Source organism: Cardiocondyla obscurior, linkage group LG05, assembly GCF_019399895.1.
Source record: "Cardiocondyla obscurior isolate alpha-2009 linkage group LG05, Cobs3.1, whole genome shotgun sequence".
NCBI classification, from domain to species: domain Eukaryota; kingdom Metazoa; phylum Arthropoda; class Insecta; order Hymenoptera; family Formicidae; genus Cardiocondyla; species Cardiocondyla obscurior.
This window is the reverse complement of record NC_091868.1, coordinates 8,288,444-8,312,965: the sequence shown is the minus strand read 5'-3', so window position 1 is coordinate 8,312,965 and position 24,522 is coordinate 8,288,444. Positions and strand designations below refer to the sequence as shown.

Genomic DNA, 24,522 nt, shown 5'->3' with positions numbered 1-24,522 from the left:
ATAATTAATAGTCATCTATTCGAGTGAGATGTATCAGGAAAGAATTTGGCAAGATTGGCGAACACGTTACAGCTTTAAACGACGTAACAATCGACTTCTATCATCAAGAACTCAGTATCATTTTAGGCCATAATGGATCTGGCAAAAGCTGCTTGTTAAAAATAATTACCGGTATATTAAAGAAAAATAATTAATCACACGCGTCGTTCGATCACTGACGAAATTCTGACATGGCAGGAATGTACAACCCGACAAGTGGCTACATTTACTTGGAGAACGATAACTCGACATATCCGATTGGTTATTGCCCGCAAGAAAATATATTAGTACATTACTTAACGACGATACAGCATCTCTATATATTTGGCATGGTAAACGCATTTTTTTTAATTAAAATTTAAAACAGCGACAGTTACTTTCTCATGCATCTGTAGATGATACTTTCCAAAAAGCTCATTGCGTGTTATTTTATTATAATTAAAATAATTGTTTAAAATGTAATATATGTATATTTAATATTTAATATGTGTATAAAAATATCAACGATTTATTCGACAATGAAACTTTTATTTTAGTTGAAAGGCATGACTTATGAGAACGCATATAGGAAATCGATAGGGCTGTTAAAGCAACTCGATTTAGAACACGTGAAAGATACAAAAGTAAAATTCTGCTCGTTTGGCGCACAGAAAAGAATTTGTTTAGCAATGGCACTTATTGGCGACACTAAGGTAATTTTGTAATCAATGCAATTAACGGCAACATAAATTGCAGCGATATTATTTAATTAAAAGTTTTAATAATTTTGACAGATTCTCGTTCTCGACGAACCTACTTATGGAATCGATCCCGAGCACAAAAAAAAGATATTGGATTTACTTTTGGTATGTGATTTTCTTTTTTGAGCAAATTACTTTAATTCAGAATACAGAAACGTGTCGGGCAGTATGAAATAATATTTTGCAGGATATAAAAAGGCATAAGACGATAATAATGGCGACAAATTCCATGGAAGCTGCGGATTTTCTTGCCGATAGAATCGCTATTATTGCAAATGGAAGAATCGAATGTTACGGTTCGAAAATGTACCTGAATCGTAGATATGGTAAAATCTAACACATAACGTATAAGTAAAGAAATTATGTAAAAAAAAAAAATATTGATGCGTTAATTAATATAAAAAGTGTTAAGATGTAGATTTATTTTTTTCAAATATTGATTAATTAAACTTTCCCAAAATTAATCGAAACTAGGGATCGGCTACGTTCTAAGCTTGTTAGTACAAGAAGATTCTAATGTAGAGCGAATTCGTACGGAGATACAAGAATTTTCGGCAGATCCGATTACTCTTCGTAGTACGATGGGCTTAGTTATAAGATTTGACGTACCGAGAAATAGTTGGTTCACTAAATTGCTCAAACATTTAGAATCTAAGAAAGAGGAATTAAAAATCGTGTCGGTGGCACTGAGCGCTGCTAGCATTGAGGGTCAATTTCTCAGGTATAACCTTTTACCTCGAACGTATATTTTTAATTTAATATTTCTAATAACTTTTACTTATATCTTTTTGTTTTTTAACTACGTAATTATACGAAAGAATCGAAATTAACAGGTATGGTAGTATTAACGTTAATTATTTTAAATTTATTATTTAGAATAGGTCTAGAAAGCCAATTTAAAGAGCGTAGTATAAAATTACCTGGCAACAAGTACGAACTCGTTGTACAACAAAGACGACGGCACTTGTTACGGACAGGTAATATTTCCTGTATCTAATCCGATATGCAATGCTATAAATATTTGATAATAAATTTCCGTGAAGACTAGTTAATCAAACTACAGTGATTTTAAATATAATTACTAGCGGAACCGTGGAAGCGATTGACCGGTAACGCTTTACGATGGCAGCAAATTCTCGCAATGGTTTGCAAGAAATTCCTGCACATTGGTTCGGCCTGGAAAATATATGCGTTTTCAGTAAGTTTCCTCGTTTTGTTAAAAAAAGGAAAAATAGAAAGATATTGCTTATCATACTTTTAAAAATAATTAAAATTATTTCAGACAACCATGGCGATTATTACCCTCATTCTAACTACTATGATCGCAGAGTTAAGCAATTTCTCACTCTTTGATACCACGTAAGTTAATTGTTTTGTTGCGACAGAGAAGAGGTTCTATAGAAAAAAAAAATTTCCGTTATGCAAGCGTAATAGAAAAAAAAAAAAAAATATATATAAAACAATCATGTCTTTAGTAATAAGCTTATTATATTATTTTGTATTATCAAAATGTAATCAACCAATTACGTAAACGATACACGAAAAAATTATACTAGATTAACAATTTTCTTTATAGCGAAAAAGTAATGAATCTCACAAATTACATGGATAATAATTTCCATGTGCTATATTACACGGCGAATATCAAATCCATGAAAGATTTTCTTCAAGTATTGTTCATTACCAGTGAGGCGTACAGTGACAGACGTAGTTATCACGTTTCTAAAAATATCCCGACCGCGGATCTTATGATTCATCCCGATTTGCACTCGATAGAGGTATCACAGAGAATATCTTTAAAAATTTGGCAATTAATCGACGCTCTATTTTTATTTTTTAATAGTTTAGGGATCGTTACGTGATGTCTCTCGACATGTATACAAAGGATCGTATGCAACTTATGTATTCCTCAACTGCAGTGCACAGTGGACCAATGGCATTAAATTTATTGCACAATGCGTTATTGCGTTATCATTGCAATTCGACCGATTGTTGGATTAAACTGACTAGTCGACCGTTAACTCATCCAGGACAGGTAATAATACCTCCGATGGATGGATATATTTATCCATCCGATAACGATTAATATATTAAGCTATACTAATGCCAGAAATATTAAGCGAGATGTGTAATTACAGTGGCAACATTTACTGGTCCACCCGCGTAGCGTACGAAATTGGGAGAACGCCGCTATAATAATAACTCTTTTCCTTCTTCTACCTTCTATCGATATGGGAATACGTGAACGAAATACACGCTCAAAGATGCTGCAAACTAATACAATTGGTGTATCTATACGGATCTACTGGGTTCCTACATATATCATTGATTTTCTTCTGTACGCGTTTTCTATAACGTTCTTTGGAATTGGAATCTTCGGCATCTATCATCACACATTACATTTCACAGCGTCAGAGATTGGTAAAAATTTTAAGATACGATATATTTACTTTCGTCGTAGAGAGAAGTATAAAATAAAAATGTTATCCCGTCTAAAAATGTGCCTATGATTAATCTCAATGTTTCAGTTCAAGTGTTGATGATATTCGTATGTTACGGAGGGTCGGCTATTTTATTAAATTATTGCGTACAGCTTTTTACGCGAAAGCCAGAAAAAGCATACCTAATCGTTGTACTGATCAATATCACAGCTCGTCAGTAATTCAATGTTTATCATTAATTATGACTGCGTCAAAAAGTAACATTAAAAAAATTTTACATATTAAAACATAGAATATATATTCTTGCAGTGTTATTCGTGAATGGGTCTGTTATATTTCCATTGATATTCCACGCACTAGACAGTACCGGAAGATACGTGTTTGAAATTTTTATTCACATATTACCACCGTATATTCTAACTTGTGCTTTAAGCAACTTTATTATATTAAATTTATATAACAGACAATGCAGCCGTTTTAATACCTGTGACACAGAATTTTATATCGAAGATCCTTGTTGCCGTAAGCTTACTTAAAAAACTTGTGATTATTATAATAAATTTTTTATTCCGACAAGCAATGTCAGTTTGACATTTCAGAAAGTTGTGGAAACCAAGGCTGTTATAAACAGCTGGATGTAATGCTAATTAAACAATCCGGCTCTGAGTATCGTCACTCAATCATAGACGACATACTTTTAGTGACATCGCAAATGCTCGCTTTTTATATACTGCTGGAAATTTTCGAAGAAAAAAATCGTCGGAAGTGGTACAATTATGTACTTCCTCCCGTAAAGGATAATGATATTTTAAACCAGGAAGTTATGGAGGAAAAACAGCGAGTTGAGGAATATATGAAACGTAAAAAAAAATTTCTTTTAAGAATATAATATAAATTTTTGTTATTAACAAAGTTTTTACTTTTGTCTTTATATCTTTTGTCTTTTTATCTTTATATCTTTTGTCGCATTTATAGATTACGACGAAACAAAATCACTTCCATCGCGAGTTGCTCTCGCCGTTCAAAGTTTAACGAAAGAATACTTTGGAGAAGCGATAGTTCAAGGAATTAGTTTTAGTGTAAGCATTTACATTAAAATATTTCTATCAATTAAATATCAAGAAAGTTGCTCTGGTTATTTTTTTTTATGTTAAGTAACGCAGATAAATATAAAAATTACTTATTTAGGTCTACAATCAAGAGTGTTTTGGCTTGTTAGGATTTAATAATGCGGGAAAATCGACAATATATAAGATGTTAGTAGGTCAAACTAAAATATCGGCTGGCAAAGCGGTGGTGTATGAGCACGAGTTTACAAGAAATCAAGACATGGTGAATATCATCTTATACTTAAAAGAGAAATACGATAAAGTTATCACGAGCATACACAGAATTAACACTAAATCATTCAACAAGAAGAAAGTGACTTTTGTATCTAGAACCTCACGAATATAATTTTTTCTACTTATTTTACATTAAAGTTAAAATATGTAATCGTAATAAAAATGTTAATTTTTTTTTAATATATCGTTAAGTTTGTAGGTATGATAGGATATTGTCCGCAAATTAATGGGCTGAGCGATTTTATGACAGGAAGACAATACTTGCAACTTCATGCGGCACTTCGCGGTGTTCCATACGGGCGTATCAACGACGAAGTAAACAAATGGCTAGACGTATTAGGTAAAAAAAAAAAACAAAAAAAATTTTTTGCCTTGTAAAAAATTATTCAAAAATCTGTAATTAATATTCAATCGTTAGACATGTTGGATTTTGAGAACCTAAAAATCTCTCACTGCTCGTGGGGAATTCGAAGAAAACTTTGCATATTACAAAGTCTCGTCGGCGATCTGCCGATGATATTCATGGACGAGCCTACCACCGGAATTGACATAATGACCAGACACGCGATCTGCGAAATTTTATATCAAATACGAGAAATAGGGAGATCGGTTTTAATTACTACGCACAGGTCAGTTCGCGTAAGGTTATTAAATAAAATGAATATTAAACTCGAATTTTACAAATTTCAGTATGCGAGAAGCAGAAGCAATGTGTTTGCGGGTCGGTATTATAGTTAATGGCCAATTGACCACAGTCGGATCGTGCGAACTTCTAAAGGCAAAATACGGCCGTAATTTTATATTAAATATTAAAATAGTACCGGGATACCAGCTTGCGAATCTTGAAAAAATCAAGAATATTATTGACGAAATTTTTCCGACAATAAAATTCAAAGACAGTTATTTAGTAAGTATAATATAATTTTACATAATTTTATTTGATTTAATTTACCGACTAACAAGTTGAACAGATCTAACGCGTGGGAGATCTTGATCAAATATAAACTAAAAATAAATTATACAAAATATAGTTATTTTTTTTTATCATTGCAGGGTATTCTCAAGTATGAATTGCAGAGCGACATTTCGTACAGCTATGTGTTTGACAAACTCGAAAAATTAAGGCAGAGATACATATGGATTACAGATTATTCGGTTACTCAGCCATCAATGGATGAAGTATTTTTAACTTTGGCGAAGAAACAAAAGGAATCGAAAAAATTGACACTTTACAAGCGCTTACGTTCGTGGATTATACGTGTTATCCGGCAAATAATCAATAAAATGTAAAATCAATTTCGTTAACACCGCAGTATAATACCCTCGTATGTAAGAACTACATACATATTTTTTAAATTATTGCTAAGTATTATTTTTATACTCCACACGTTATAATTGCTGGAACTAGCACCTTAAAATATCGTGAACTATTTCACCGACGATCGTTCACGTCGGTGTTCTGCGATTATCCTTAAGAGACTTGCCAGGCCCTCTCTTTTAGCAAATAATTACTCGCGCAATTGCAGTGGTCTGCACCTACCCACATTTTTCTTTCAAATAAAAATTATAATTAATTAATAAAAAAAAAAATGAAAAATATGCTTCACTCTTTCTCTATAATATATGTACATTTGTACATATAAATACATCTAAGTCCAGAAATATTACTGCAACTACAGCTGCACTTTACCAGTTATTGATAAATTATCAAGTGCAATTCAAATATATTTCTTCAATATCTGCATTATACATATATCCTACGCTGAGTATTATAAATTGCATGCAATTATTACTGCAAAGTGCATCAAGGAAAACATGTTTTCTCATTTATAAATTATTCAGATAAAAGTTTAAGGTTTATATTAAAATATAACATATCTATCTAACGTAACGAATAAAATTAATTACGTGTCTTCTCCACGTGTCTATTCTAAAGATGAAGATTATTTGCGCTAGAGCCGTTCGCGTTTGAATAGATATTTGATAAATTATTTGAACGTTGCGGTATCTTCGCTTTATTCATTTGATTTTTCTCCCCTCCTCCCTCCCGAAGAAGATGATTAATTAAAGCGCAAAGAGCGCACCGTGGCAATGCACTTCTATCGCAAACATTGTTAGCGGTATTATATAAAACTGCTATCGATCATGCGCGTGTCTCGAACGACGGAGTCGTTCTCTTCCTCTTTCGCGTACAATAAAAAAGTATGATAACGCGCGAAAGTATATCCGAGTGCCGAGACACGCGCCTATTTACCCGAGTGTAAATAAATGAGACGCATTGTTATCTCTCGACAGTCGGACGAGCGGGTATTATCGGGGCCGACCTTTGAACCGCCAGAGAGAATTTCCCCGGTGAAAAATCCGTTCCCCTCGCTTCCCTCTTCGCGCGATAAAGGCAACCCTACGTCGTTCCGACCACTTAGACACCCGTGCGTGCACCGTAACGTCGATTACACCGGTCATTAAATCCCGACGCGACTAGGAACCGCATCGAGGCCCGCAACACCTGACACGGTCTCTAATCGAGAGAAGACAATCGCGAGCGAGTCACGGAAAGGAGGGCACGGCGACTCAATTACAAGCACCGTAACGACACGAAATCTGGATATTAGCAGCGCCGGCACAGATCCGAATCCCCGGATGTCGAAAGGCAAAGATTTTAACCCGCCCGAGTCTCAGCTCGAGACGGCACGTAAGGGAATAAATCTTCAAAATTTTCAACGTAATCATAGAGCGAACGTCGCGTCTTGCGTAATAATAGTTGTAGTCCGCGCGATCGGCGTAATTTTCGCTGCTGTAAGGTCGCTCCGATAATATTTTTTTTTTCCTTCCCGCAGTCTATTCTTGTAATGTGCGACGTTCTTTGCAATAACTCATACGAGAAGTAAACAAAGGAGCGTATGCATATTCAATTAAAATTTATAAAAAAAAAAAAGACAAAGTTTTTATTCCGCTAGTCTGAGCCCGAAAAAAATTTTATCGTCACCATGGTGTCAAATATCGCCAAATTTTTATTCCTTTCTTTTTTTTCTTTCCACGCCGGCGTTATCTACCACAGCGTTCACTAATTAAACGGTGCCGCACTATTGGTAGACAGTGTAAATAAGCCAACGCGATATGCCGTTAATTTTGTTCACAGCTGCGTGCGTCTGTATGCCGCGCTAGCGCACACTTCGGTCTCCTCTTCCTCGCAGCTGAGGAAGAAGAGGAGACGAGCTGACCCGACTGTCTACGCCCGATATCAGTGGGCACGATAAAACCGAATTGTAAACACGATATGCAATTCCCGCTGAGATGAGAACGCGCAAATCAAGGATGTAATTTTTGTTCGAGCGGCCCTGAAAAAAAAAAAAAAAAGGTCGGAGGCTGCGAATCTTTCGTCAAGTAATACAGGGGATTTACAAGATGCCTCGTTTAAGCTATAGATAATTTATTAATAATGACAGCCGAGTCTTAAATCGTGAAAAGAGTCGAGAAGAGTCGAAGGGAGCGCCGTCCTCCCTCGAGAAATGCCCCGGCCGGTATCTTTCGGGAGCAACGAGCTAATCTCTTCTTGTGCAACAAAAAGCGGTGCCCGCGGCGAGGTTAATTAGCAAAAATCATGGGGAAGCAGATAAGACAACTTTCGCCTCTCTTTCTCTCTATCTCCGCTTCCCCATCTTCCTCATTCTCTTTCAGCGAAGCTCCTCGTTTCTCTTTCGCACTAAATCATCTCGCTTTCTTTCTCTCCCACTGCCGCTTTCGTTAAATCGAAGGCAAGAGGGGAACTTCTATCGAACGAATAAAAGGCTTTTCGTCTGCGGCCGGCGACGAAGCCGGCTGTAATAAAAGCTTAATTTATAAGACGACCCTCGACCTCTTCTCGGTAAACGAAGGGGGAAGCGAGGGGGTGAGCTGTTATCTTTACATAAGGCAAGTACGATGTTAAAAACAGGCCTCCGCGGAAAAAAAAAGAAAAGAAAAAAAAAAAGGGAACGTGAATAAATGACGAGTTTGCAAATTCTCTCAAGGAAAAATTGCGCGGTTATAGTTGCCAGTTGTTAAGTAACTAATATAAAGACCGTGAAATATCCGTCGACATCTGCGATCTTATATGCCCGAATAATGGTATTGTCTGATCAAAAATGAAACGGACACGGCGGAGGAAAATCATTAAAAGCAACTTCCCTCCCACCTTTCAGGAATGACACGTAACGCGACCGTAATTTTTGTTTCCAAGTGAAAATCCCGATGTAACCCCCTTAATTCCAATGCTTTCGGAGTCATCGGCCGCGCCTACTGCACGATGTGGCGATCCCCGGGGGGAATGTGAATGTCGTTGAATGTGGCGGGAACGGGCTTCCGGCTCTGTCGCCGAAGCCGCAGCCGCAGCCGAAACTTAAACAGCACGTAATCCCTCGTTATATCCCGAGTCGCAAGAATTATCTTGCTTAATGTAGGCGCAATTGCGCGTACCGTCGATAATAAAATGGACAGCGCATCGTTGGCTCCCTTCTCGCGGCCGTTTCATTACGTTGCTGATTACCAGCAAATTATACATTAATATTGCGCACCGATGCTTTTTTATGCAATTTTCGCGTTGGCTTTTGCGCGGCTCATGAAAATGCTAAAATCTTGCATTAAGCAAGTACAATTTTACAGAATTTATTTAAAAAAAAAATGGAACAAATCACGCGCATGCCTTGCGTGCACTATTTTTTGAAAGATCTCAATTCGTTTAAGAGATCCGATTACAAGTACGAAAATAAAAATGATGTGACTCACCAATCTGCATGAACTTCAGTGGAGATGTAGAGTTCTGCTGGTGACTGTAACATAAAAAGAAAAATATTAATGTAGACATGTATATTAGTATATTATTTAATAAGATTAATAAAAAAAAAGATAAAAGTTTTCTTTTTAATAAAAATTTTATTTAAAAAATTCATGTTAAATGCAAGCGTCCCACCAATTTTTTTTTAATAGGAAAAAATTCTTGTTTTGAAAAAAAAAGATGTACAAAATTTCATTGTTGCTCGATTGTTGCTCCTTTTTTCGCGATACCGATTAGGTTCTCTCGTTTAAACTTATTTAGATAAAAAGCAAAACTGTAATTTACTGTAATCTTATTATAATTAGGTACAAGTGCCGGGAAAAAACGATTATTCGTAAAATTATGACGATCATAGAGCGGTATGAACCGGTACTTCCGGTCCACGAGAACCGGAACTGCACGCATAGTCGACCCGCTGTCGCGGATGCCCCCCCCAGTTGCAGTGAGAAACTCGCCCAAAGTCATTTCACGCCCGGTAGAGCGCGGAAACGAGCATTTACTCGAGATTTCGTTCATAAATCAGGACTTGCCCGAGAGTGTCCTGCCCTCGTTGCTTTCGAATACACCCTCGCAGTCCGCCACAATCGTGGGGGTCCCACCGTTGGTCAACAATGGAATCTAAAAGCGATTAAACGAAATCGCCGCGGAAATCAGTATTCCCGATAAATGGACGCTGACGTTGCGAATAAAATTATCGCGGAAATTACGATATTAAATATCGCTCGTAATTTTTACGACTGCATTTTTACGAGACTCAGAGATGCTTAGCGCGTAGCTTAATATGTGAAGCAATTTAAATTCTATGCATTTAAAAAAAAAGATGTGGAGATCCAATTGTCGTTTTTTTTTCCGCGACGCTGAGTCGTTCCGACAAAGGAATGTAGTATCGATGTTGGAATGATAACGAAGCCGCGCGAGACTCGCCGCTCGCCCACTCGCCGACCTTTGTGTTCTCACCTCTACGCAATTCGACGCGTTATCAAAGTATTTGCACAGTGAATTTTACGTCGATTATTATTTTTTATTTATCACGAATCCGCGACTGATGGATACGTCGCGGTATTCGTTGATTAGATTAATTATTTGCAATTTTCGTTATCAACCTATAAAAATTAATAAAAATCGTAGCTGTTCGATTCCTTGAGATTGACATTATCAGTAACATTCTGCGCTCTAATATAGCGGAAAAACTTAATGCCCGCGAGAAAGAAACAGGAAATACCGGCCTATCAATATGATAATGACAGACGTAAAATGTTATCTCGTAAACGCGGCGCAGCTTCGCGCGCTTCCGCCGCCGCGATATTTACGTTTCCCTCGCGGGAAAGCTTGAGGTGGACGAACGTCGAGAAAATGTGGCGGCCGTGATATTATTTTGATTTCGAAATCAACAGGTGGATCGCTGACAGCCGGGTAGCGAGTGCCAGGAGCTTACGGAGAAGATAGTCTCTTCCTCTCTCATCCTCGTTTCGGATCGTTTTCGATGTTATCCCTATAGCATATGCCCCGATACGGGGCAGATGGCCGAAAGTGTTAAGTTAGCCTACATTGTGCGCGACACCGGGCGATTTAAAAAGGGGACTTTGCATTTACTTTATAATTTAAATTATTGATCGCATCAGTCAAATTTTCTGATACTGCCGACGTTGCGAGCGACGAAACTCGGTCGCGTTTTCGGAAATTACCGTTTCGCCGACGACTTACGAAACGCGAGGCTTGTTGCCATTAATTCTTAATTAATAAGCACTTGAGACCGCGCAATTGGTACGGTTATAGATGCGCCCCGTGTCGCTAAGGAGCGGATGAAAAATCGCAACAAAGACCGGGCCGGGCCCGCAAGAGCGGGAAGAAAGGTGAAGGAGGACGGGGAGGAGCAGGAGCCTCATGATCATGCCTTCCACCTGTACGTACACGCATACGTACCAGCACCAACACGGGAGATACGTTGGTCCCTTATGTACGGTTACAGCTGCCGGAATGTCTCGACGATGTTCCGACGGAGAGAGAAAGGGCGCGTACAGGTGCGATCATTAAACTCAATTGAATTTCAATAAGTAAAAATGCGCGAGCAACATTGTTTCAAGATAAAGCCGCTATCGTTTCCCAATCACGCGAGCCCGAACGGAAGCTGACTACCTCGCAATCCCGCGATTTCATCCACGTCGATCTGTTCGCGCGTTTCGCACGGCGGAAAGATTAAAGATCGCCTCCTCGGTAACGTATAATAGGTTCGCAGCAGCGTTCTTTCTAACGACGCGCGTTCGCCGTGTGACTCCCGAGGCGTTTCCCTTTTCCTATTCTCTCTCTCCTTTCTCCTCTCTCTTTCCTTGGGTGAATTAGGAATGCCGCGTACGGCCCGGTGGCATGGCCAACGGAAACTCGGAAGGACCTCAAGGAAGGCGAAAGGTGCTTGCGTGGCTAGCCGCGCTCGTGTGGGACAACGTGTCATTAAATCGAAAAGGCACTTGTGCCGCCTGCACTTGCCGTCCAGGAAGAAGCACCTGACGGTCCCTACACGACAGGGTGGGTTTTTAACGGTCGAAAACACAACGCGCCGCATATAGTGATTCCGAAGGGTAGGCTGCGAGCATAGGGAGCGGATCGATAGATGATCGATAATAAGCACGCAGGTGTTTCCTCCACGCGTATTGTTCCCGCACGTTTCCTCTGCCGCCGTTCCGTTCCGACTCTCCTCCGCGTCTTCTTTTTCCTCTCCTATTTCAATCTCTTCTTCCTCTTGTTCCGCCTCCCTTGCTTCGCCGTTTTTCCGCTTCGCCTCTCGCGTTCCGATCCGGCCGTATTCGCCTCATTGCATCGTAGCATTCTTATACCGGTGCGGTGATCTCTTTAGCCTCCATCTCTCTTTCTCTCTTAAGCTTCACCTCGCCACGTTTCTCATCTTCCTTTTCTTTTACTGACCCATTCGCATTTTCATTACTAACTCCATCTCTTCGTTCATCATCGCGGTCTCGTCAATTGTTTTTTTTTTCTTTCTTTTTTTTTTTCTTACTTTACCACTCCATTCAACGCGATGTTTATTACATTGCGTGCCTCTCGGCGTACGTCGTTTCGTTTAATGTAACATTACGATTCTGTTACGTCAAGCTTTATATTTCGAGAGAGTTGCGAGACAATTTATTAGCGCCGTAACAGTTTCGTCGAGTACGACCGTTACCGACCAAAAAGCTTTCACGCCTTATTCGTAACGCGATGTATCTTACAAGCAATTGTAATCGTAATTTCTAGATCGAACGCTCGGCCCTTAGCGTTTCCGCGGCTGAAGACCGCGGCACGTAGAAACGAGCAACGCCTCGCTCGAAATGTTACCCGTACGTTGTTGTTTCGTAAATACGATACCTTCGTGGGGTGGGAACGCCGAAGGGTGATGACGCCCCGTCGAAAACGACGGTTAAAAGTGGCGTCGCCTTCTCGCGTGGGACCTTCAGGTAGACGTGAAACTTTTTAGCTCTCCGGAGCGCTCTTCAAGGCGCACGGGGTGTGCACCTGCTATACACCTGTTGGCCGTTGGTCGCTACTCCTGCTGTCCGTCGCGAGCGAGTGCGGCCGCGCGGTAACGTGTGCGGGAAACGTATCTCTTCGAGACCGTTAGAAAAAAAAAAGAAGCAAATTGATGCGATCTCTTTAGGAGACGGTCGTAACAGGAAGTGGTAAAGGGCATGATAAAAGAAGGAACGTCCTAATAAAAATAAAGCAGTCGAATATTCCGAAAAGATAATCGCCGGACTTTAGAAGCGAGAGCACTTTCGTGCACGTCGAAGAAAATATAAAAAAAAAAGAAAGAAAAAAGAAAAAAAAACAGAGACACGCATATTTAAAGATTTATGTAAAAAACATGCTTTTCGGGCAGAAAGGAATTTTTTAAAGAGAATACTTTTTCGTCTTTCGAACGACATTCTTTCATTTCTCTGCGCGCGAATTTCAATTGGCGAATTCTGAATAAATGCAGAATCGGGCTTTTGTGAGGAACGCTTTGCCAAACGAGAATGTTATGCCGTCAAAGTTGTTCGAAAAGGGCGACGTGGCAAAATTGTTTCTTTCAGCGGGCAAAAGCTTGGCAATCATACGCTATTAGCCTCCTCCACAGCCCGATCCAGCACGCGCTCAGGCAACATCGGTTGCGAGAGCAATTTTCAAACGGGCCAATGGCCATCTCGCATCGGTAGCGGAGGTATTGAAGCGAACGAAAAAAAAGAAAGGGTGATCGAAGAAGCCACGCGTTACCTACATACCTCATGCCTATTGAAACCCCTTGAACCCTTCGTCTTTCACAACTCGCGCAGATAATTCCTTACCATTGTCGCGGAATTCTTTCCAATTCGCGGAGAAATTGTTGCACAAAGGTGCTCTATTACCGTAAAAAGTGCATTAGACACAAGCGCATTTATGTACGTTGTTGCCACAGGCGAGAGATATTTTTAAAAGATATTTCAACAATTGCTCGTATTCTTTTACAATTATGCACGCTTCGAGCTGCGACAATGGTTCGCGGATCAGCAAGGGCGATCGCTAACGGTTCGCAATTTGCAGAACAGAAACCGCGCACACGAGCAGCCGGATCGTTTCCACCAAAGGCAAAAGACGAAAGACGGTTGAAGGGCAATTATCGTACGAAGGGCCATCAGGTATTCCGTGGTGTGTGGAGGAGTATACAGGCGGAGGAGGACGCGGAGGAGGACGCAGAGGAAGACGCGGACGGGCAACAAGGGCACGGCGAACGGCGGGGCGAGAGGAGGCCGGAGAACGTCTGATACACTTTTAATACGGGACCGAAGGAGCCCCCTGCACAGCAGGTGCACCGCAGGTGATTCTCCTCGTCCTTCTTGCACATCGCGCGCAGGCTTCCTCTCACGGCTCCTCACGGCTGGCCTGCACCCTGCGTACGCGATCTCCCACAGTGGTGGACTCGTCTTTTTTTCTACGCGAAGGGGGAACAGAAGGAGAACTTTTTCGCCGACCGGGACTCGCTCGTAAGAAAGGATCGATCGGTAATGGCTGTGCCAAATGCCCCTGCCTAATGATTATCTAATCATCGATTCATCTCGCTCTCCGGATTACCAATTGGAGCGCATCCCGATCGGTCTATTCTATTTCGTTGAAATACTAACGCCGAGCGAATATGAAAACGATACGAACTGCGAGACGAGCCGAATCGAACATTTAATCGAGACGTATTATCTACGTTGCACTCGAACATTATGTAAACTTGTTAATAAATTTAATATTGAAGGAAATCTTTCTCGTTTCTCCCCCGCTTGCGTTTGTTTTATTTCCGTTTTAACCATTTTACTCTCGTAAATCTACAAAAGCATCCCGGTTCGAAAACGGTGCCGTTTGCAGGCCGCCCGTAGTCAGGATTCTCTTGGGACGCGTGGGAAAGAAACGGGGCGCCAACCCTTTTTACGAGACGCCGCGCAAGACGCTGGGGGTGGAAACGTAACCGATACGCTCGGCAGGACCCTGTTTGAATTTCATTAAGCGACCCGACGCCACGTCGGGATTCGTTCTGCTCGACCGCTGTGTCCGTCGAAGCGACCAGGAATGGCGCAAACTGGATTTCTTGCGTGCATACCACGAATGACGCGACTTTAAATGCCGTGCATAAGAATAGACGCATATTAAAAACACGTGACATTAAAAATTTCGAATTAATATTTGCAAGAAATATGCGCGCTGTCTAAATTGATTTATCCCTCTTATGGGATCGTAGAATTTATGTTTTTACGCGCTGCAACTTTTTAACATAGGCGCATTAATTACATCGTCATTGACGTAGATATCTCTATTCTTCGTATAGCCTTGATTTATTATTAAGTGACGTACACGCGAAATTTTTCGAAAGAGATAAAATAACATTTAAACGGTATTCCTTTTAAACTTTGAAGTGCTCTAATGTTACCACGGGCTCGTACAAAAATCATTGTACGATCCGTGCTGCTAATTTAATTAACAATTCAAGTTTCAGTTCGGTAGAGAAATCGTGTCTAACGCTGCTTACGAGGGTCTGTAAATTAATTGTGAGGAGCCTATTTTGCACTGTGAAATTGAGCGCCGATTATGCGCGTGAGATGATTCAAGCACGATTCCCTCTTATCGCCGATGGGCGCGCGTGTTACAAAGTAACTTGCCGCACGAAGAAAGTAACACGTATTCTCGTACCCGAGCGTATTATCTAAATTACGCGAAACACGCACATTCGCGCGCGCCGAAACGCTCATGGCGCCGCAGATGAATAATCTCTCGTAAGTCTTTGGTATGCCCGTTCGATTCCTCTCACCTGCCGAATAACGAAATAAATTTTGTCAAAATATATTTCTCGTACCGCTGCGCGTTGACATCACCGTCGCGTTACGCAACTTAATTTGCACTGTGCGCCCGATGTTCATTAAAAAAAGAAAGAAAAAAAAAAGCCAGAGGTACGCGCGAGGAGACGCTAACACTTCCGAATTGACACTTTCTCTCGATAGGCGTCTACTCGAGGTTGAAGTCACATCGCATGATGCGTAGAACAAACAACGAAAATGAATAGAAAGCGCAGTTGAATGTAATGCCGGCCGAATATGAGCGGTCGGGGAGCGCGGTGATAATAAATTAACGATAACCAAGTAGCCAATTACGCCGGATGCATAACATGAAACCTTCTTACCTAGGGTACAGAGCGATTAATTACAGACAAGGCCGGCCATCTGACTACTGTCTCGCCTCGAAAATGGAATATGCGTGTCACAAGTGCGCAAGCTGCGGCAACGCGGAGCAGCGAGCGGCTGGACCCCCATAAAAGATCGACGCAGCTGGATTTTTTGGAAAAAATCCCGAGCGCGGGCATGCGGTTGCCCCGGGGAGACAGCCACGAAGAAGAAGAAGAAGAAGAAGAAGCCGAAGTGGCCGCGAAGACGGAGAGTAGAATGAAACAAATGAGAAGACGAAGGAAAACGGCCTCGATGAAGAACGAAGGTAAGGCGCGAATGAAGAAAGGAGAAGAAGCAGGAGGAAGAGGCGGAGGAAGGATCAGAAGCAACGGGAGAAGGATAAGAAGATTCGAAGGAAGAATCCGTCTGTGGCGTTGGAGTTGAAGGAGGACAGTGAGGTGGGCAAGGTGCTCTGCCAAGGTGGCGGTTAGGGCAGCTGATCTTCGAATAGCAGCAGGTGAATGTGAAGAAGCTCACGTGGATGAAGCGAGACGGGAGAAGATGGCGGTTGTGGTAGCGGCCGTGGAGGAGGAAGAGGTGGAATCCACGCGTGCATAAAAGGTGTTTCGTTATTGTTACCAAGCAAGCGGCAGCCCCTTGGATTTATTAATCTTGTTCTACCGGCAAGATGGTCCCGTGCCACCGTCGTACGGCTGATAGATCAGAAAGGGATGGTACCGCTCTCGCTCGCCGCGACGAACTCCTACGTGTGCTCGAATTTCAGAATGCGCGATTCGGAAAAATATCATACATGCGGGCAAGTGCTGGGAGTTCCAATTACATCGGCGCGATGTATCGATACCTTGTCGTCTATGCGCCATTTGATCACGACAGACAGACCTCCACTACGTACACGTGTATGATACGTTGTAAATCTCGTGATTACAAAAACTATGAACTGTATTTCGAGACAAACGTTGTTCAACTCTTTAGTACGCGATTATGACAAATTATATATTTATATATTTCGGTAACTATTTTTTATCTAAAAAAAATTGCTACGGCAATAATTTGGTTCTTTTTTTTTTTTCAAAAATTTGTATCTACGATAAAAATCAGCGGTATCGGAATCTTATCACGCCCAAATTTCAGATGACACGTTAAACGATTTGCAAACATTGTATATATCTGCGACACCACTTGAATAAATTGGAACAGATTATCGCGTATCTCAGACATCTATTGATCTATTTTTAACGACATTATTCAATAAAATTCTAAAAAAAAAAAGAAGAAAGCTATTGCAATGCGTTACGACGATGGTGGTCGTTGTAGAAGTTTACGGTTAATTTCTCGCCAACAAAGTATCTCTGTCCGTTCATCATCGCGTGTATATATACCCGATCGACGACATTCTTTCCCATATCGAATACTCCATGGAGGGTACTGGCGATGAAGAAGCCACGCAGTAAGATCAGAAGGCACAAACAAGCTCTCTGCTCCGTATATTTTCGTTGCGGTTGCACGTACAAAACGCAACGAATTTGCCTTTATTATATCGGACCGTCGTTTCTTGCCGAATCTTACAAGTCATATTCAACAGAAAGGAAAACAAATTGGAAGTAAAAAAAAAAAAGAAAAGATATTCCAAACGCCCGGCCGCGTTTAATATCGTTGCTTATTTCTTTTATATTGCTCAGGGAAGGAAGAAATCAATGTAAAAATGTTATTAGCAACCTGATATCGGCGAGTCATAAATTATTTAAAAAAAAAATAATTTTTTCATGCAAAAATCCGGCCCTAAGATTTGGGAAATGCGCGATGTTTGTTGCTAATTATTATTATACTGTTTAACCGCGATCGTTCGAGCACGTCGACAAGGACGAATTCACACGCACACCCCCGCGTCCACTTTGCGGACAGAAGACGAAGGGGGAACGGTACACCGTGTAGGACCGTTCGACTTCCTTGCGAAGGTCCGTTCCCATGTCCTCTCCTGGTTCTCACTTTATGGGGCTTTCCGTTGTCGCCACTTCCCATGGACTTCCTAAACATTGACTTCCTTAAAGGAGGCGCAGGGAAGAGCAGATGGCCTATTAATTCGACGGCCGCGAAGGAACCGCCGCCGCCACCACCACCGTCGTCGTTACCACTACCAAGCCCGGGCACCTTGCAACATGCATCGCATGACGAAGAGAAACCTCGCGAGACGCCCTTCCTTGCGCTTTCCCAGACGCGGTGCACGCACTTGTCACGCCCGTTTTCAACCGTTAAATTTGTCAAATTCCCCAATGACCTCACGGTAACGACGCTGCGAAAGCGGAGTTCTACGTCAGCTCCGGACATACAGACGCGATTGACGCGCAGAAAACAATTAAAATTCAACGGTTATTACTTTGAAAAAAAGAAATTTTTTTTAAAAACGGTCCAGTGTCGCGCTCGCCTTTTTATTGTCATTGTTATCTTGACGTATTCTGCGATATTAACGTCATAAATGCGTAACAACTATAATTGTGTAAAAGATACGTAACGGAGGTCTTATCGGAAATGAGCAATATGCCATTTAATGACAAAATGTTCTGTCGCGGGGAGCGAGAGAGAGAGAGAGAGGCAAAAATTTTGAGCATCTTTTTTAACAATCCAATCGGCAGTGAATAATTACTGAGTCATCCGGTCTCTTTTTTTATTTCGAAAGCGAGAGTAAACGATAAGCATGCCGGAGAATCGAGACTCTGTTTTATCTTATATCAGCCAGCCGATCGCAATAATAACAGATCTGACGGTGCACTTTGCACCGTAACCCGTCTGTATACGTAATATAGCATTAATAACAAAACCGGCCGGGACGACAATTTTTAACAAACGACAGCACGAGTATCGCTCATAAAAATCTAAATTAAAGCGATAAAGATGATTTTTCTATTTGCACGGGCGTTTAAATATTAAAGATTTTATCACGAGGAATATTCGCGGGCATAAATATCTATCCGACTATTATCGGATCACGAAATTATTATCTGTAATCAATTCAGCATCAATAAAATGTTTAATAAAGCTATGATATCGGTAAAGGTTTTAGTATACGTTCCAAGCTTATGACTCGTGTAATTAATCATATTCCTGTGTTATTTCATGTAATAAATGTAATTCGAAAAATTGCAGAAAAAAAAAATCCCGCAAATAATTCATGCCGAATTCCTGTCGAATATGACGTGAGCAAAACCTGCGCGTGCCTCCGCATTCGAACGGAGAAATCGACGAAGTCAGACTCACTTATGCAAGGAAGTTTCGTCTGATCGAATATTATGCAATTAATTTCCACCGATCTATACGTAAATAAATCTACGCAACAAGATGTGATAACGAACGCTGAACTCTGTAATTTCCTGCGACTTCCATTTAAGTTAAGCGGTCATCGGTGTTTAAGAGTTTCTTAAATCATTGCACTTCGAACTTCCTATCACTTTCATATTATTCGTTGATTACTTTATCAATATACGCACGTAATAATAACACGTATTTTTAGCCATTTTTTTTTAAGCACAAAATTTGCATTAAAATAAAGCGAATGTTTAATATTTGCGGACGAAGATTTTGCATCTTATAATTATATCGCGATACAATATATGTATATCAATACGCAATATCTTCTTTTTTTTTTTTTCCTTTCTTTACATTTTACAAATGCTAACGACTTTCCTCATTACTTATCTTTTATATACTTTATCTTTACGTAGTTATCCCAAAATAAATAAGATAAGCAAATTAATTTGCATCAAGACCTGTACTTATCGATAAGACATTTAATATTCATTTCAACTTTAAATAGTATACGTTGTAATTTATCGTATCGAGCGTTGACCAATACCTAAAGTAATAAATAAATCATTTTTTCGATCAATTACTTTCATCGTCGAGCGAGACAATGAGTTATAAACTTAGCGATATAAGGTTTTCTGTCACGGATGAACGGACCTTTTTTTCCTTTTTTTTTTTTTTTTTCAAGTAACGATCTAAGAACGAGATGAATCCGTAGAATGAAGTAACGTGATAAAGAGAAAAAAGAAAACGAAGGCGCAGCAAGGGCTGCAGAAAGAGGATGACGAACGAACGGGGTAGGAACTGCCGAGATAAATGTAGAGAACGGAGAAAAGGGAGAGATAAAGGGGAGGGACGTGCGCGATACGATCTACGATGGCTCCTGTCTTCAGCGTGACTCGTAAAGGGCTCGGGTCTTCAGGATACCCTTTGATAATTGCCGACCGCGAGCAAGCCGTATTTCAAAGTATACTCCCAGGTACTTCCAGGTATTGTTTTGACGTTCAATTACGTTCTTTCGGATTGTTAAAACCGGAGCCGTTTGCGCCAGAGCTCAAAACGACGATGGTTTTACAAAGGATTTCAGTAAGTTATAAAAGACAAATAAGTTTTCCCTCGATTCCTTGCAGGGAACAGTATAATTTTCTAAAGACTATCCTAAAGCAGCGAATGTGTTGAATAAAATTAACATCCTCAACGTAAGACTTGCGAGCCGCCTTTGGGTTTGAAAAAAACAAGATATTTCGACGATATCATAAGTGAAGTGTACTGAGAGCTTGAGAAGTCGGAGTAATCGAATTGTGTCGTGACCCAATGTGATACTGAAATTTTAGGTTATCATTTTTTTTTTTTTTTTTTTCTTTTCCTGACCAACAGTAAAAATCACGGATGAGTTACATTGTAAATTAATCGGTTAAATTAATATCGCGGATTAATCATTTCTGCTTGAACGGAAATAAAAATATTTCTCTTACTAAATTACTTACAGAAAAAAAAAAAAAAAAAAAGAAAGAAAGAAAAAAGTGCTCCTTCTTCTCTCATTCTCTATTAAGCTCCGTCTCGGAAAACGGCGATTCTTACGATTTTGCACACCTCCGCGGATGGGAAGAGGGTAGAAATCGAAACGAGGGAGAAAATAGAAAGAAGATTGAGGGGTAAAAAGGGAGCACGGGCATTCGTACGAACGACAATAGTTGCATGCGAGTGCATACGCACGGCGTACGCACGTGAGTCCTGCTCTCCTCCGCATTTTGTGCCAGCGCGGTGGAAAGAGCGTGAAAAAGAGCCTCGGGAAGAAAACTGGTTGGCGTCCTCACAATGGCGGGTGGGATTACGTAGGCGCCCTTGGGATCCCCTATTCAGGATCGGCTTCCTTGAATAGAATCTCGGAAAGGATAAGTGCCTGCCTGTGCGATCGCGCGCTGGCTATATGCGGCGTATTCACGTTCTCTACATGTAGGTACAGCGACACGGATTGCAGAGAGAGGGAAAGCTTATAATAAAAAAAAAAAGAAAAAAAAAAGAAAAAGAAAAAGGGAAAAAAGAAAATAACGGCAATGCGAGAGGAGAAGAAAAGACGTGGATCCCGTAATAACAGCCGAGTATTTCCCTTTATTCGTATCATTTGCGCGATGCATTGGTGCCCGGGGATGCAGACGCATTCGCATGCAACGTTGGACCGCCGCATGGGATCGTACATTAGCGGCGAATTAACGACACGCAGATTAGAGGACCCGCGTGGGTAACGATAATTACGATAAAACGGTCTTTATCTTACACGGAAAACTTCTACGGATGGACGGCACGTCCAGGCGCACATGCACACACGTACGTATTATACATATACCCGTATTATTCGAGACACGTATGCACGCATCCACCTGTTGCCCCTCCTTGCCTTCCACCGCACGCAGTAAAGGCCCACGCATATGCGTGCGCACGACGCACACGCCTGCATGTACACGGGACAGCCGTTTCCTGAAGGCACGACGAGTCCTAGCCTGAGAAGGCGACGAGGGGGCAACCGGGGGGGAGGGAGGGACGGAGGGCAGAGCGCGGAGAAAGACGGAGATGAAAGGTACATACTGCATATAAGAAGAAAGAAACACGCGAAAGAAGGGAAGGAACGACAGAGAAGGATGAGACGGACAAAAAGAAGACTGCCGAAGAGATGGAGAGAAGAGCGAGGGGGGAGAGAAGAAGGAAGAAAAAAAGAATAGCGTCGAGCCGCCCCCAGCAGAGAACGCAGCATCCGTGGCTCGTCCTGTCCCACGCCAGGATACAGTTCGCTCTGCTGGAGTTCCAAGGAAGGCACTTTCAACAGTGCTTCTTCCCGAGATGATTGCGAATAGAGATCGAGTTTATTATTTTTTTTTTTTGCAAAACTTATTTGAATTCTTTTATTATAATTGATGAATAAAAAATGATTTATTTTTACGGGATTAAAAAAATTTTTTTAAGTTTATTGTAGTAGAAAGAAGAGTTTCGAAAATATCTCGACAGATAAGTTAAGGTCTTTTAATAATGTTCGTCTTTTTTTTTTGTAATATAATTAATTATAAATCCTTCTATTCGTAAATGAGGAAATATATAATCCACCCCCAGCAAAGTCTGCAGCACACGTGTTCATTCTTCTCCCACGCTAAAGTATAGTGTATTCAACGGGAGTTCTCAATAATCCTTTCTTAGGAATTTGTTAAACCATGCTTTCACAACATTTTTAAATAAAAAGTATTAAATTACACTCGGTATCTGGCTCAAGTACATAAGATTTAAGCTTAAGCCGTATCAAGGGTTGCTCCGATTTTATCAAAACTATCTGAGATTTATCGACGTTTGGGAAAATTTTTTAATTTAAAATGTGTCCCACGAGTATATCGGCGTTATCGAACATTTAGAGATAAGTTAAAATTTAAGAGCTATTAAGTCAAATTCTTATCACCTTCAGAAAAAAAAAAAAAAAAGATCACGGAATCGTTCCAGATTATAGATAAATTAACCGATAGCAATTGAGTTTTTGATCTGGACTGTAAAATTAATTACGAATCGCGCATTATTTTATGTAGAAAATTTCGGGGGAGAAAAAAGATATCCTTTTAAAACTTGTTCGTGTGACTGGCGAGAAATCTGATTGTCTGAAATTGTCACTGATCGTCAGCTGGTTCATCACAGACTCGAATGACGGTAACACGAGCTCTTTTTCGGCATCCCGAGTGACCTAATTGGGACCACCGTGATCGTGGCCCCTCATTGACCAATCGCAGCATGCCACCGCCCGCGTAATTAACCCGATTTACTGCGGTAGGTCCTCTAATATTTTGGCAAACACATTAATTTAAGATAGTCTATTTCGGAGCTATTTTGTTTCGAAAGAAAGAAAGAACTCGATTTCGTTTCCCATCCGGCAGCCCCGCCTGCCGCGTCACGGGATTCCTTTAAAAACTATACGCGAACACGTATATAAATGAGAGATAATTTCATTACCGAATTGCATTACGAGCGCGTAAGCCGTTTAAAGCGATTCCGGGGCATTTTCGCAGGGCGCAATTAATCTGCACGGTCGCGCACGAGGGGCGCTCTCACGTGGCGATTTAATTTTAAACCGCGCAGCAAATCTTTTCGGCTACCTTAAATCTTCGAGCTTGAGCCATGGATCTCACGGCAAGCGTATCGTGAATGCACGCGCCCAGCAGCGGGCGCATTACACGCACCGCGAGTGAAACGCATTCAAAGCGGGGGGGCAGGGCTCGCATACGTCTTCCCGGGGTATATTAGGATGATTCTTCTCCTTACTCGCGAGCGGTGCACGCGTGTGCGTTACGCACAGGGATCACGCGCGTGTATGCACGGGAGCCTGAGAGCGGGAAGCCAATGTCCCTTCGAGAGCGTGTGCGTGCGTGTGGGTCGCCCTGTGGGAGTCTTTGCAGCTTTCTTATCCCTTCCGCGCCCATCATCCGCCGAGCCCGACTACATTCATATACGCAGACGTGTCGCAAACGACGTTTTGATCTAAGGTCGCGCAAATAAGTGGCTGAAGTAGAATAAATATTTCACGCGGTAAATCTGTGATTCCGTGGGATATTTGCGGCGGCTTTGAATTATTTTCGGCGGCCTGCGGCCTGTGCAAATAGCGGCTGTTGCTCTATTCCGGCCTCGATGGCCGAAAAATAGATATAGAAATTCTATTTATGAGTGAATTACGTTCCCTCGACTTCGCGATTGCTTTATGCCCTACGTCAGCGATTTCTCGGTTAAGTTCCGTGCAATTGTCATTAGATATTATTCGCTTGATGTATTAAGAGAAAAATTACTACATATATATATATATCGTCTCGTGTTTAAATACTATCTGTACGCGACGCACGTGGTTTGCCACGTATCTACCACCGGCGAGCTAGCAAACACCTCCGTTCCTTCGTTGGGTTCCGCGGAGGATGACGGTGGAGGTAGGGGTTGAGGGTAACAAATGGTGGGGGGTTGTTTCAACCGAGTTGAGTTAGGTTCGAGCCCCCCTTCTCCTGATGGCACGACCGCCTCTCAGGGGCCCGGGGGGCCCACAAACGCCGCGATGTCGGCTCTGACGAAGGAACAAAAGAGACGACACTACAGAAAGACGAAGAGCAAGAGAGCGAGCGAATGAACGAAGCCAGGAGACCAAACCCACGTAGCGAAAAGGAAAGA

General features: G+C 41.3%; 4 protein-coding genes across 4 annotated transcripts in view; 3 read left to right on the top strand and 1 right to left on the bottom strand.

Moving 5' to 3' along the window:
• LOC139102601 (retinol dehydrogenase 10-B) overlaps positions 1-24,522 on the bottom strand; it is a 61,164-nt gene that overhangs the window by 15,582 nt on the left and 21,060 nt on the right. The window contains exon 3 of the mRNA XM_070656649.1: positions 9,328-9,371. The gene's annotated coding sequence lies outside the window, so the exon portion shown is untranslated. The remainder of the gene's footprint in view (positions 1-9,327; positions 9,372-24,522) is intronic.
• On the top strand, positions 2-1,161 carry LOC139102626 (ABC transporter A family member 9-like). The gene is made up of 4 exons (XM_070656681.1): positions 2-371; positions 576-731; positions 813-884; positions 967-1,161. The coding sequence occupies exons 1-4, from the start codon at positions 231-233 to the stop codon at positions 1,114-1,116; spliced, it is 519 nt and encodes a 172-aa protein (XP_070512782.1). The 5' UTR covers positions 2-230; the 3' UTR covers positions 1,117-1,161.
• LOC139102625 (phospholipid-transporting ATPase ABCA1-like) lies at positions 1,615-3,476 on the top strand. Its single transcript, XM_070656679.1, has 7 exons — positions 1,615-1,756; positions 1,865-1,977; positions 2,062-2,138; positions 2,356-2,557; positions 2,623-2,814; positions 2,918-3,200; positions 3,308-3,476. The coding sequence occupies exons 1-7, from the start codon at positions 1,615-1,617 to the stop codon at positions 3,439-3,441; spliced, it is 1,143 nt and encodes a 380-aa protein (XP_070512780.1). The 3' UTR covers positions 3,442-3,476.
• LOC139102623 (phospholipid-transporting ATPase ABCA3-like) lies at positions 3,828-7,359 on the top strand. The gene is made up of 7 exons (XM_070656677.1): positions 3,828-4,080; positions 4,196-4,299; positions 4,409-4,552; positions 4,756-4,903; positions 4,982-5,192; positions 5,254-5,470; positions 5,617-7,359. Exons 1-7 carry the CDS (start codon positions 3,861-3,863, stop codon positions 5,851-5,853), a joined length of 1,281 nt encoding a protein of 426 aa, XP_070512778.1. The 5' UTR covers positions 3,828-3,860; the 3' UTR covers positions 5,854-7,359.

Excerpts from the sequence above, each read along its gene's own strand:
- LOC139102626 (XM_070656681.1), top strand. The coding sequence starts at position 231 with ATGGCAGGAATGTACAACCCGACAAGTGGCTACATTTACTTGGAGAAC. Across the intron at positions 732-812 it reads CACTTATTGGCGACACTAAG|ATTCTCGTTCTCGACGAACC; the intron begins GTAATTTTGTAA and ends TAATTTTGACAG. Across the intron at positions 885-966 it reads AGATATTGGATTTACTTTTG|GATATAAAAAGGCATAAGAC; the intron begins GTATGTGATTTT and ends AATATTTTGCAG.
- LOC139102625 (XM_070656679.1), top strand. The coding sequence starts at position 1,615 with ATGGTAGTATTAACGTTAATTATTTTAAATTTATTATTTAGAATAGGT. Across the intron at positions 2,139-2,355 it reads TTCTCACTCTTTGATACCAC|CGAAAAAGTAATGAATCTCA; the intron begins GTAAGTTAATTG and ends TTTTCTTTATAG. Across the intron at positions 2,815-2,917 it reads CGTTAACTCATCCAGGACAG|TGGCAACATTTACTGGTCCA; the intron begins GTAATAATACCT and ends GTGTAATTACAG.
- LOC139102623 (XM_070656677.1), top strand. The coding sequence starts at position 3,861 with ATGCTAATTAAACAATCCGGCTCTGAGTATCGTCACTCAATCATAGAC. Across the intron at positions 5,193-5,253 it reads GTTTTAATTACTACGCACAG|TATGCGAGAAGCAGAAGCAA; the intron begins GTCAGTTCGCGT and ends TACAAATTTCAG. Across the intron at positions 5,471-5,616 it reads AATTCAAAGACAGTTATTTA|GGTATTCTCAAGTATGAATT; the intron begins GTAAGTATAATA and ends TTATCATTGCAG.